At 41.3% G+C, this 12,915-nt stretch overlaps 2 protein-coding genes across 2 annotated transcripts; both read left to right on the forward strand.

The window, feature by feature from the left end:
- The first annotated feature begins 2,194 nt into the window (after positions 1 to 2,194).
- On the forward strand, positions 2,195 to 6,946 carry LOC109639001 (alpha-amylase). The gene is made up of 9 exons (XM_069511015.1): positions 2,195 to 2,611; positions 3,260 to 3,406; positions 3,536 to 3,733; positions 4,679 to 4,909; positions 5,295 to 5,428; positions 5,652 to 5,874; positions 6,173 to 6,294; positions 6,420 to 6,545; positions 6,708 to 6,946. The coding sequence occupies exons 1-9, from the start codon at positions 2,444 to 2,446 to the stop codon at positions 6,895 to 6,897; spliced, it is 1,539 nt and encodes a 512-aa protein (XP_069367116.1). The 5' UTR covers positions 2,195 to 2,443; the 3' UTR covers positions 6,898 to 6,946.
- A 1,148-nt stretch (positions 6,947 to 8,094) lies between these two features.
- Positions 8,095 to 12,683, forward strand: LOC109641175 (alpha-amylase-like). The gene is made up of 9 exons (XM_020105545.2): positions 8,095 to 8,380; positions 9,084 to 9,230; positions 9,513 to 9,710; positions 10,233 to 10,463; positions 11,132 to 11,265; positions 11,393 to 11,615; positions 11,704 to 11,825; positions 12,071 to 12,196; positions 12,449 to 12,683. The coding sequence occupies exons 1-9, from the start codon at positions 8,105 to 8,107 to the stop codon at positions 12,636 to 12,638; spliced, it is 1,647 nt and encodes a 548-aa protein (XP_019961104.2). The 5' UTR covers positions 8,095 to 8,104; the 3' UTR covers positions 12,639 to 12,683.
- Positions 12,684 to 12,915: the final 232 nt, after the last annotated feature.

Raw genomic sequence — 12,915 nt, forward strand, 5'->3', positions numbered from 1 at the left:
AAGAGACCTTCAATACTGTATTGTTGTAGCCATGAAAAAACAAAAAAAATGCATTGGATGTGACTTTAAAGACAAAAAAATCACAATAATAGAGAATTTTGGTGCAAATCCCAAAACACATACAAAATTCACATTATAATTCTCTAATTTTCTTTGTCTACTACAAAATAATCACTGGGACAAGCATTAAGATTTAAGAAAGGAAACGTGATTAAACACTTTATTTCAACACGCCACTCACATTTACTTCTGCTTTTGAGACGTTAGCAAACTTAATTGCATCATAATCTATTCTTGTTATTGAGAATATTTCAGTTCATTATTTTTTTTGAGCCATTTTACCTGAAAAAAGTCTCCTCGTCTAGACTGAGCATCACAACCTTAGAACTGTAAAATAAGATCCTCATCCCTTTAGTCCTTATGTGTCAACGCTCACAGTCTGCACCGTCATTAGCGAGTGTTTCCACCACAAACGTGCCAGGGGCCCTTTCACTTTTACACGCCTGTGACCCACAGGCTCGCTGGGAGGAGTGACCCGGAACGACACCTGGTAAGGGAGGTCAGATGTCCGTTTGACACGCTGTCGGCCGGGGTAGGGGGGGGAGATGGGAGGTGCAGCAGCTGGGTCAGACAGGGAGCAGGTGGGATGTGGCATGATGAGGCACAACAGGTTCTTTTTATTTATTTATTTGTATTAAAGCTTCAACACACACACACAAAACTGCAGCCGGTGTGGCATTCACTGCCCTTTGTTATGCAAAACACCCCCAGTGTCACGGGTACATACATTTTTATGTTGTGGGTTATGAGCCCATATGGCTGAGCTGCCCAAATAACCCACGTGAATAATATGTGATAATACATTAAATAATTCAGAAAATATTGTTTACAAAACGTTTAGCTTATGTTGATTTCCTCACAATATATATAATATATAATAGTTGATTTTATATTGCAAACAAAACAATTAGGTCTAATTTTATGCATGTGCATTTTCTTATAATTAATTAAGGGGGAAATGTTGTTATCGGACAGGAGGTAAAAGAATATGATGCATCTGTGTACTACATATTTTTTTTGAGTGAAGCAGTTTCTTTCAAGAACCATTGGAGGAGCTATTGTCAAATGAAAGCACATCCCATCATACCTGTTAAAGAGAGAGAGCGACTGTGTCACTGCAACACATTCAGGGCTTCATGGATCCAGAGTAAACATGTGTGATGCTGACAGTATAAATACTATTTATACTCCTCACTATACTAATTAATACTTGTAACTATTGTAGTACTTGTAATCTGACCTGTGTAGGTTTCTCTTCATTTGAGTTGCAGATTATCTGTTAGACTGTTTGAATGAAACATTCCTGCAGAAGTTGTTTGTTTGAACAGAAACAGAAAATGAGAATCAAGTCATTTGTAGAATTAACCACATGCAGCACAACAAATATTTCTCCTGAGCTGACTCACACTCACAGCTCAACCCTTCACCCAGATACAGTGAGCGGGCGGAGGGTCAGGTTGAAGCCCCTCATGGGAAAAGTCTTGTGTTTTGTCAGGGCTGGTTTAGTTACCTTGTTTTACATAACATATCTGACCTCTGACCTTTCTCACTCGAGACTAGCTTATCTGTATTGGTTTTTCTTGATGGACATGTTTTGTAACCACTACAACTCCGACATTTCTTCTCTTCTCTACTTTTTGTTCCTCTGATTGACCTGATGAAGGTTAAATTGGATGTAAGATCTGATAAACATTCAAACTCAATTAGTTGCCAAGAATATTGACACATATACATGTATAAACATGCTGTGATACGAGAATATATATATATAGATATATATATATATCTATATATATTAATCATTGAATATATATTATCTTCAGTGATGATAAGTATTTAAAATGCTAATCAAACATAATATAATAACAGCGATCCAACATAGAGATAAAACGTCCCAAATTCCGGACAAAAGAAAAAAAGAAATAATGCCTGTTATTTAAATTAGAGCTAATTGGCAAATTAAGGACAAGGACAGTCATTAACAAACATAATAATAATATAATGGTTTGCAACCTCACTTGGTTTATTTGACAGAGCAAACAAATTATCTATAAAAGCCTTTTGAGGTGAATGTGAGTCTCAGCAGCAGCGTTTCCGTTTGTTTTGAAATCAAATGAAACTAAACTTCAACAGATATGTCACTTCTTTTTTATATTGGGGCAAAGGCATCATGCACAACTCACGCATCCCAACATATTTGTCTCGATGTTATGTTTTTTGAAAGATGGAGCTGAGGCCATGAGAAAGCGACACCTGCTCGACCTCCACCTGCGGAGATGTTTGTCAGCCCCTCATTGGTCCAGCGGAGAGAGAAGATGTGTATAAATAGTGATGGTGATGCAGCAGCAGAGTGTGGGTTTTTCTCTCTCATCCAGGGAGAAGCATGAAGTGGTTCATTCTGGTGGCTCTGTTCGGGCTCGGCCTCGCCCAGCACAACCCACACACCAAGCACGGCAGGACGGCCATCGTGCACCTGTTCGAGTGGCGCTGGGCCGACATCGCCGCAGAGTGTGAGCGCTTCTTGGGCCCCAATGGCTTTGGTGGAGTTCAGGTATGTATGAATGACACAGGTGGGGAGCATCAAAATGACTTATTCTAAAACAAAGTGTCTGCAATGAGACTTTGCAGATCGCTGCTACAGAAGAGTTGTTTTTAGCATCATGTGCAGACATGATGTGTAAATCCCACTTTAATTACCTGCCTCCATGAGATAACTAAATATTTACATTTAATTAAAAGGAGCTGTGAAATTTCACCAGGTGATTCCAGGTAAAGAGATTGTTTCTTTCACTGACTTTCAGATTGAGTGAAAGTTATTTTACTTTGGAAATAAAACATTTTAATCAATAGGCAACCATTGTGTGTTCAGGGTGATAGAAAATATAACAAAACAAAATAAAGACCATCAGTTGGAGCTAGGATAGGAAACTTAAACGTCTAATATTGAAGATACAGTTTTATAAAAACAAAATATGGATACAAAACACAAATTGCTTTATAATTAGAAATCAGTTTTTTAGAAATGTCCCTGTTCGCATCTGTCTTCCACTTGATTTAAAATTCAGCACCAGAACTACATCGATATTTCTGGAAACTACACGTCCCCTAAATGCAAAGTAAAAGTAAAAGAATGGTCCTCTGCATTGTCAACTGTTAGGTGATTATTATTTTGTGATGTATTTTCCTCTGTGCTGCTCAGATCTCTCCTCCAAATGAACACATCATACTGAACAACCCCTGGAGGCCCTGGTGGCAGAGATACCAGCCAACAGGCTACAACCTGTGCTCCAGATCTGGCAACGAGAACGAGCTGAGAGACATGATCACCAGATGCAACAACGTCGGGGTAAACAACGGTTGATATGAATGAACGTTTCTGTCTTCAGGCTGAACCAGTGGAGATCAGAGAGAAATGTGTGAGGGAAGGTGTGAAAACAACAGATAAGAGGATAAGTGTTGAGTGTTTGTGTTGCAGGTCAACATCTACGTGGACGCTGTTGTCAACCACATGTGTGGAGCCGGTGGCGGAGAGGGAACGCACTCTTCATGTGGAAGCTGGTTCAGCGCCGGCAGGAAGGAGTTCCCCAGTATTCCCTTCACCCAGTGGGACTTCAACGACCACAAATGCAGGACTGGCAGTGGAAACATTGAGAACTATGGTGACTCCAATCAGGTGAAGAATACCACTGAGAAAACAGGTCCCTTAAAACCTTTTCCATTGAAACCATTCATCCTTACATGTGATATTCATCCTGATATGTATGATACAGAATTTTAAAGGCCACTGGTGATTTCAATATTCAAGAGTTTAAAAAGTCTGATGATGATTTATCTATATAAATATATTTTAATAAGGATTCTATACATGAAGTTATGGGTTTTGCGTTAGTATAATATTACCAGCTGCTTCAAAATGAAACATATCAGCTCAGTAGGTTAAGTCTGTAATCGTTTATTTCCAATGCACCTATAATAACTGTGCTGACATGAAAATCATGTATGAATTTACATCTTTAAGTAACTAAGCCACAATGAAAATACTAACACCTCATTAGCTCTCTACAGAAGAGCCATGGAAGTATCCGTGGTAACCACATGTGTTTCAGTTCCCGTCAGTGTGAGATTGAAGGAGAGAAAAACACTTATTTTCTCGCAAAAATTGTCTTATTGACTATTCCACTCATAAAATCTAATTTGTCAATGGGCTGCTGCTAAAACCTGTCAACAAGCGCTGATGAGTGTTTTTCCATTAGAAGATTGTAGTGGCTTAGTGCTGCAGAAGCAGATGTCACGAAGAGTTTGGTGCAAGTTAAACAAGAGGAGAAATGAGGCGCCGTGATTTATCGTCATTCTGGGGGAACGTATTACATAATAAAGTAAACACCATGCAGACGCAGCACATTCTACTGTGCGGCGCTCAGACTGGTGAACAGTGGAGTCACAGCACTCTCTGGTGGATTAACTACACAATAATGACACTGGTAATAAAGTAGTTCCAGCCTTTATAAAGACAGACACCGTTTATCTGCAATTAGCTTAAATCACCACCGGCGTTTGACCTTTAATTGGTAAATTAGATCATATATAATGTTTTGAATTCTGATCTTCACTGCTCCAGGTGCGTGACTGTCGCCTGGTCGGTCTGCTGGACCTCGCCCTGGAGAAGGATTACGTCAGGGGCAAGGTGGCCGGCTTCATGAACAAGCTGATCGACATGGGCGTGGCTGGATTCAGAGTGGACGCCTGCAAGCACATGTGGCCCGGCGACCTGGCTGCCGTCTACGGCCGTCTGCACAACCTCAACACCAAGTGGTTCTCAGGTGGCTCCAGACCCTTCATCTTCCAGGAGGTACACGTTTGTTTTATTTCCGCACAGGATTGATGGAATGTTTCAAACAGAGAGAGATAAAATATCGTCCAGGACACAACCGTGGACATCTGTCTATATACAGTAGGTGCATATGTCGTCATGTATTTGACAGTTTAGTGTTGTGCTTTGAGCTGAACCTGCAGGAAAACATTACAGCCAGTGAGCATGAATTTAAACATCTCTTTTAAAACTTTCACTGCCTTTCTTTGTTCTGATGCAACAGCAGCACGTACGTTCTCATCTTTGAAAGCTGCCAAACATATTATTGTAGACTCATAAAACATCTAATTCACCAACGTACCACAGCCTGCAGGAATGTGCAGGATACATGGATGATATCAAATATGTGCTGTTTTCCCTGCAGGTTATTGATCTGGGAGGTGAGCCCATCACATCCAGGGAGTACTTCCATCTGGGAAGAGTAACTGAGTTTAAATATGGAGCCAGACTGGGAGGAATCTTCAGAAAGTGGAACGGCGATAAGTTGTCTTACACCAGGTATGTGTGTTTCTGCTTTTGTGGCTGGATCATATTTGAAATTAAAATATTGGAAGATCATTTCATCTCATAACATAGTTACAATGCCGTTTGTTTAGAGAAAAACTTTTTACGTGCAAAGGTTTCAAGTGATGTTGAAGACATAGAGTTTCTGAATTAAACTCTTTTGTCCAAACTTTGGAACTTTGCAAGCTCATTGACATAATTTTGTTCTTGTCTCCAGGAACTGGGGAGAGGGTTGGGGTTTTATGCCCAACGGCAACGCTTTCGTCTTCGTTGACAACCACGACAACCAGAGAGGCCACGGTGCCGGTGGAGCTTCCATCGTCACCTTCTGGGACCCCAAGCTCTACAAGATGGCTGTTGCCTACATGCTGGCTCACCCTTACGGAGTACCCAGGGTGATGTCAAGCTTCCGCTGGAACCGACACTTTGTGAACGGAAAGGTACAGATATCTTTACCCATCTAGCAATACAATTTTTATCTTACCTTTTCTAGCCAAGAGCAATCAACACCAGTGTACAGTGTTTTGTTGCTTCAACTGAAGTAAGCATAGCTATCCCCAGGATGGATGAGGCTAGCCAGCCTGGACAACCGATCCAGGCTACTTGGACCGGTTTGACACTGTGGCGTCCAGTCCTGTGAAAAATTAGAAGCTTAAAGTTATGGTTATTAGGAACATGGCCTAAAAGGTGATAGTGAGTAAATGCACGTGTATTTGAAAAATGTTTCCATCACTGCAGGACCAGAATGACTGGATGGGACCTCCCAGCCACGGTGATGGATCCACCAAGTCAGTTCCCATCAACGCTGATCAGACCTGTGGAGACGGATGGGTGTGTGAGCACAGATGGCGTCAGATCAAGTGAGTCTTCAGGGAGCGAGGGGCAGCACGTGCACACAACATCGTTCACCTCTGCTGGGTCACATGCATGTGAAAACTGGGGTCATTTAGACCTCATGAATTAATTTTTTGTATCTCCTCTCTAGGAACATGGTCAAGTTCCGTAATGTGGTCAACGGACAGCCTCACTCCAACTGGTGGGACAACAAGAGCAATCAGGTCGCCTTCGGACGTGGAAATCGTGGTTTCATCGTCTTTAACAATGACGACTGGTGAGGACTTCATAATCTAACTAGAGTTGATAAAAACAAATGTCTCTCTCGTGACACTATTTGTTTCCATTCTGTTTCAATAGAAAATTCAGCAAAATAATACGACAAGGTTCTTCTAAGGAATTTTAAAATCTAAAAAAATAACTGTGTCTTCCCCCTCAGGGATCTGGATGTGACCCTGAACACCGGCATGCCCGGTGGCACCTATTGTGACGTCATTTCCGGCCAGAAGGAAGGAAACAGGTGCACTGGGAAGCAAATCCATGTTGGAGGTGACGGCCGTGCTCACTTCAAGATCAGCAACAGAGACGAGGACCCCTACGTTGCTATCCACGCCGAATCCAAACTGTAAAAACATCCTCAGTTAAATTTAAATAAAGTTAATTTTCTAACTTAAATAATGAGCCTGATTTTTTTCTCTGTCACATTTTTTTTTCTTTTTTGCCCAAAAAGTTTTCTTTAATCAACAAGATTGGTATAAATGAAAGCCTTGCATTTCTATTTAACGGAGGTATGGAGTAACTCCATCTTATTACCCAGCTCTGTTTTAATTCTTTTTGCTTATTACTCATACATGTATCCTGGATACAGATTTATCTCCTGATCTCTGGCAGCTTGGCCCTTCACCCACATTAGCACATGAGGGAAAATGCTTGCGTTTTGACTGGTTTACTCTATCTGACCTCCAACCTTTTCTCGCTTAGACGTTGCTGTGCAGCTTTTCCTTGATGCAAAGTGAATAACAACACAATGAAGTTACATGTTTTGTGAGTGATAATAGGATTTTGTGATAAAGTCAGTTACTGTGTGTAAAACAGGCCACTACGGAAACTTTTCTTTCAGAAATGCTCATCTGACTGATACTTATAATATCAGAAGAACACATTTTAATATGTTTGGAAGAAAGAGAAGAGCATTTTCAATAAACAAGGAACAGATTCGGTAATAATCTAAAAAGAGTGAGAGATAAAGGCAACCTGTTACTCCACATTCAGGTTGTGAAGCCAAACTAGTGTCAAGGACAGTCACCGCATTATATAAACAGATTTCTGTCCCAAATCCAGTTTGTGAAGCTGAGTGTAGCTTGAAGCTGCCTGTGTCAACATCACGTGGTTATTGAACTGAGTGAGCAAATTATAAAAAAGGAAAAATTGAGGTTTTCGGGTTCTGACTGGTAAGAGTTCCTAAAACAAATGTAATGTGGTCATATTTAAATGAATGTCAAATAAATCTCCTTAAAGTCTAAACATGACATCATTGTAATGTTTAAACGCAGAAAACATTGTTTTTGAGGGTTATAGTTGTTTTTGCATTTCTTAAAAGTTCATCTCACTGCTTCATACCGCGTGATGTTTCCTCTGAGCTTCAGTTTGTTTTGACCCATGAATAGAATGATCATATTTCAGAGGATGTTCATTTTTAGTCTCTTTAACCCAGAATTTTCTTTACATTATATTTGAGGAGGGACTTGATGTGCACCTCATGTCCTAAGATTTGCATTTAATCTATTTTTTTCCGCCGCTAGGAAACCTTGATAAAGAAGCACCTGTTTAACATCCATGCTGATATTTGCCGGCCTCTCATTGGTTCGACAGAAGAAAAAAACCGAGTATAAATTCAAAGAAGAGAAGCAGGGTGTGTTATTTATCTCTCATCCAGGGAGAAGCATGAAGTGGTTCGTTCTCGCGGCTCTGTTCGGGCTCAGCCTCGCCCAGCACAACCCACACACCAAGCACGGCAGGACGGCCATCGTGCACCTGTTTGAGTGGCGCTGGGCCGACATCGCTGCAGAGTGTGAGCGCTTCTTGGGTCCCAATGGCTTTGGTGGAATTCAGGTATGTATGATATCAACAGTGGGGGGTGACACATGGTTAGCAATGTTGCTACACAGCAAAACTTTTACCGGTTCCAGTATCACTTCAGCCGGGATCCTTCTGTGTGGAGTTTGCATCTTCTTCCTCTAGGTGTTTATTCCAGGAACTCTGACTTCCTCTCACAGTCAAAATACTTGGATTCTCAAAAATGTTCTGTAAATTGTCCACAGATGTGAACATAAGAGTTTATTTGTTTGTCTCTCTATATTGACCTTGTGGCCCCAGATGAAAAATAAAGCGATGTTCAAATCTTTCTTGAGAATCTCTCATCCGAAAAACCTTCTTGGATCATTTCATTCAGAAAACTGAAGTAGAGACAGATGGTGAATTATGAACTCTCTTCAGTTCTTCCATTTTCTATCACACACCTCCATCGCAGCTTTTATTAGACAATACTATTGCTACACACACGTCTTTAAACAGGACAGTTTGCATGGATTTAGTTAAATACAATTTAAATATTGGCATCAACAGGGTTATTTCAATCTTTTGAAAGTCCATATTACTGTTTCCAGAACTCTACATGTTAAATTGCTGCAATGCCTCTTTTATAACTGTTAAGTAGACTCATTACAGTCCTGGTTAGCAACGATCTTCTGTCTGCAGACAATCCCTGTGTTAAAACTGATTATTGCTGCCATGTCTTTTCCTCTGTGCTGCTCAGATCTCTCCTCCAAATGAACACATCATACTGAACAACCCCTGGAGGCCCTGGTGGCAGAGATACCAGCCAATCAGCTACAACCTGTGCTCCAGATCTGGCAACGAGGACGAGCTGAGAGACATGATCACCAGATGCAACAACGTCGGGGTAAAGGACATTAGCACAGTAATTTAGTGAGAGGCATTAGGAACGTTGCTCTCCTGTGTTCGACAGCAGCTCGTAAATCTGCAGCCTCGTACAAGACAACAAACTCCTTCCAGATACATAACGAACCATTTGACTCCATCTGCATCGTTATCAAAGTGTTTTACAACGCAGGTATTTCAGAACATAAAAGCGATCACTGAATGAAAAGCACCAATCAAAAAATTGATGAGTCTGTTGTGAAGAACTGTCATTTAACATTTTTACAAAGTAAATTCCCAACAGGTCAACATCTATGTGGACGCCGTCATCAACCACATGTGTGGAGCCGGCGGAGGAGAGGGAACGCACTCGTCTTGCGGAAGCTGGTTCAACGCCAACAAAAAGGACTTTCCCAGCGTCCCTTATTCCGACTGGGACTTCAACGACCACAAATGCAGGACGGCCAGTGGCGAAATTGAGAACTATGGTGACGCTTATCAGGTAATGACTGTTACTCAGAGACAATGTCAATTCTCCCTGATTAACGTCTTCCACTGAATTTAAAAACACAGTGTGGTTGGACGCTGTCATAATTACCCACAGAATATAATTACTTTTGATTGTAAGTCTGATCGTTGATGGAAAATCATCTTAACACAAACAACAGTTATTAATAAAAGCTATACCAAGGTGAATTTGATCATTTATATTAGTAGGACGAGTTTAGGACTAATAATAATAACAACAACAACAACAATAATAATAATATAAAAACTTTATTTCTATAGCAATTATCTAAACAAGGTTACAGAGTGCTTTACAACATACATGGGAATAAACAAAACAGAACAAAACACGACAAGAAAATGTTATAAAGTTAGCTCTGTAATATAACCTTCAATCCTGAATTTACCTGGCAGTCAATGAGAGGAGGCAACAGTTGGAGAGCTTTGGGGCCTTGACGCTTGATGTTGGTTAAAATACAAGCAGCATGTATATAACAGCAGATCTTCACTGCTCCAGGTGCGTGACTGTCGTCTGGTCAGCCTGCTGGACCTCGCCCTGGAGAAGGATTACGTCCGCGGAAGGGTGACCGACTTCATGAACAAGCTGATCGACATGGGCGTGGCTGGATTCAGAGTGGACGCAAGCAAGCACATGTGGCCCGGCGACCTGCAAGTGGTCTACGGTGGTCTGCAAAACCTCAACACCAAGTGGTTCCCCGCTGGCTCCAGACCCTTCATCTTCCAAGAGGTGGTTTGTTTTTTTTAGAAGTTGCTAAAGGAATGATTCGATATCTCAAGAAGACAGCAGGGAAATGTCAACCAGTGTGCAACTATTAACCTTCACTGAACCTAAAGGCTGGGTGACAATTTGCAGGGGGAAAAAAAGAAAATGTTGGCAGGAAAAAATGGATGTGCATTCAAGTGCGTGATTGGACAAACCCCCCGGCAGTAATCTGCATGCAAGCATGTGATTGGAAGAGTAGGAACCGCCCACTTGTCCAAATATTGGAACTGATAATGCCTCTGCAGACAGCAGAGCCGTGGGAAAGCAAGCGCAGGAATCAAGGTGGTGAACCCAAAAACTGTGGGAGCAGATGGTTGCATAAAAGAAGTCATTATCAGCCGACAAGCGCCATAACAGCTCACATGATTTAATGCTGTTATATAAAGCGTAACTTGGAGGTTGTAAGTTCCTAGAATGGCTGCAATCAAAAAATAACAGTGTGCTCTGTCTTCACTAAAAGATACAAGGGTTTAACTCCAGAAACATGGTTCTTATTATAGAACCAAAATGTTCATTTGACGTATCAGTTTTTGTAAATTCACAAATCTCTGACATGGTACAATTAAAATAAACTACATGACATGAATGATAGATGGATCAGCGATGTAAATTTGATGCTGTTTTCCCTGCAGGTTATTGATCTGGGAGGTGAGTCCATCACGTCTCAGGAGTACGTCGGTCTGGGAAGAGTGACGGAGTTCAAATATGGAGCCAAACTGGGAACTGTCTTCAGAAAATGGAACGGCGAGAAGCTGTGTTACACCAGGTTTCTGCCACATTTTATTTGCAAAGGCCTCTACTGACAAATACCCATCTCAACTACTTTGTGTAATATTTTGCTGATTCTTTTACGTGTGAGCTTCTCATTAATATAAGTGTGTTCTTGTCTCCAGGAACTGGGGAGAGGGTTGGGGTTTCATGCATGATGGAAACGCTGTTGTCTTCATTGACAACCACGACAACCAGAGAGGCCACGGTGCCGGTGGAGCTTCCATCGTCACCTTCTGGGACGCCAGGCTCCATAAGATGGCCGTTGCCTACATGCTGGCTCACCCTTACGGAGTACCCAAGGTGATGTCCAGCTTCCGCTGGAACCGACACATTGTGAACGGAAAGGTACGGTTTAGCAGAAATGAACATGAAATGTATTGTGCATATTTGAAATAGGTTTTTCTAAGTCAATTCATTCCTAATGGTCCTCCAGGACCAGAATGACTGGATGGGACCTCCCAGCCACGGTGATGGATCCACCAAGTCAGTTCCCATCAATCCTGATCAGACCTGTGGAGACGGATGGGTGTGTGAGCACAGATGGCGTCAGATCACGTGAGTCCTCAGTGAGCAAGAGTGCATCTTTTCTACAATAGCTAAATGTGCGGTTAAACAATCCACCTCATTGCACCAGTTAGAAATGTCTTTTTTTCTTTTCTTCCACATACAAACACAACTTTTTTAAAGTCGATCACCTGAAACTGAGACAAGTTATTAGGCCCAGATGAGATTTTATACTTTGCTAACAACAATTACAAGAATCAATCAGTGATGTAATATGAATATCTTCTCCGCGTTAGCAACATGGTCAAGTTCCGTAACGTCGTCAACGGACAGCCTCACTCCAACTGGTGGGACAACCACAGCAACCAGGTCGCCTTCGGACGGGGAAATCGTGGTTTCATTGTCTTTAACAATGACGACTGGTGAGTATCATCTGCTCAGAAGCTTGGCAGATGTAAGTGCTGTTTATAGTATAATACCCTCACAGATATCATTCATTAAAAGCAATATTAAGTAATATTAAACTGATTTTCAAATTTCAAAACTAAGCCTAAACAAAAATTTCCAACAAATGATATAATAACCAAAATAAGAAAGGTTAGCAGGTCTCTTTTCAAATAAAGTTTAAATGTGAGGTTGAGGTGGTTTAAAAACACAGTCCACTCTGTCTCCAGGGATCTGGATGTCACCCTGAACACCGGCATGCCCGGGGGGACCTACTGTGACGTCATTTCCGGCCAGAAGGAAGGAAACAGGTGCACCGGGAAGCAGATCCACGTCGGAGGTGACGGCCGCGCTCACATCAAGATCAGCAACAGAGACGAGGACCCTTTCATTGCTTTTCACGCTGAATCCAAAGTGTAAACACGTCCTCAGTGACTTGAAATAAACTGGATTTTTCAACTTCAATAGTGATTTTGATATTTTTACTAACACAAATTATGAGCCAGACATTTTTTTCACACAGTAAATCAATTCATGCTTTAATGTTAATATTTTTTAAGATTTAAGGTTAATCTTTACACTAGAAATAGTGTAACTGGAGCACAGACGACTAGAGTTAACCAGACGTTAGTTGGAGTATTACTTTTATTAGAAAAACACACACTCTCCATGACAACATGTGAAGAAACCAGAAGTT

The sequence above is a fragment of the Paralichthys olivaceus genome, chromosome 16 (genome assembly GCF_024713975.1).
Source record: "Paralichthys olivaceus isolate ysfri-2021 chromosome 16, ASM2471397v2, whole genome shotgun sequence".
NCBI lineage: Eukaryota > Metazoa > Chordata > Actinopteri > Pleuronectiformes > Paralichthyidae > Paralichthys > Paralichthys olivaceus.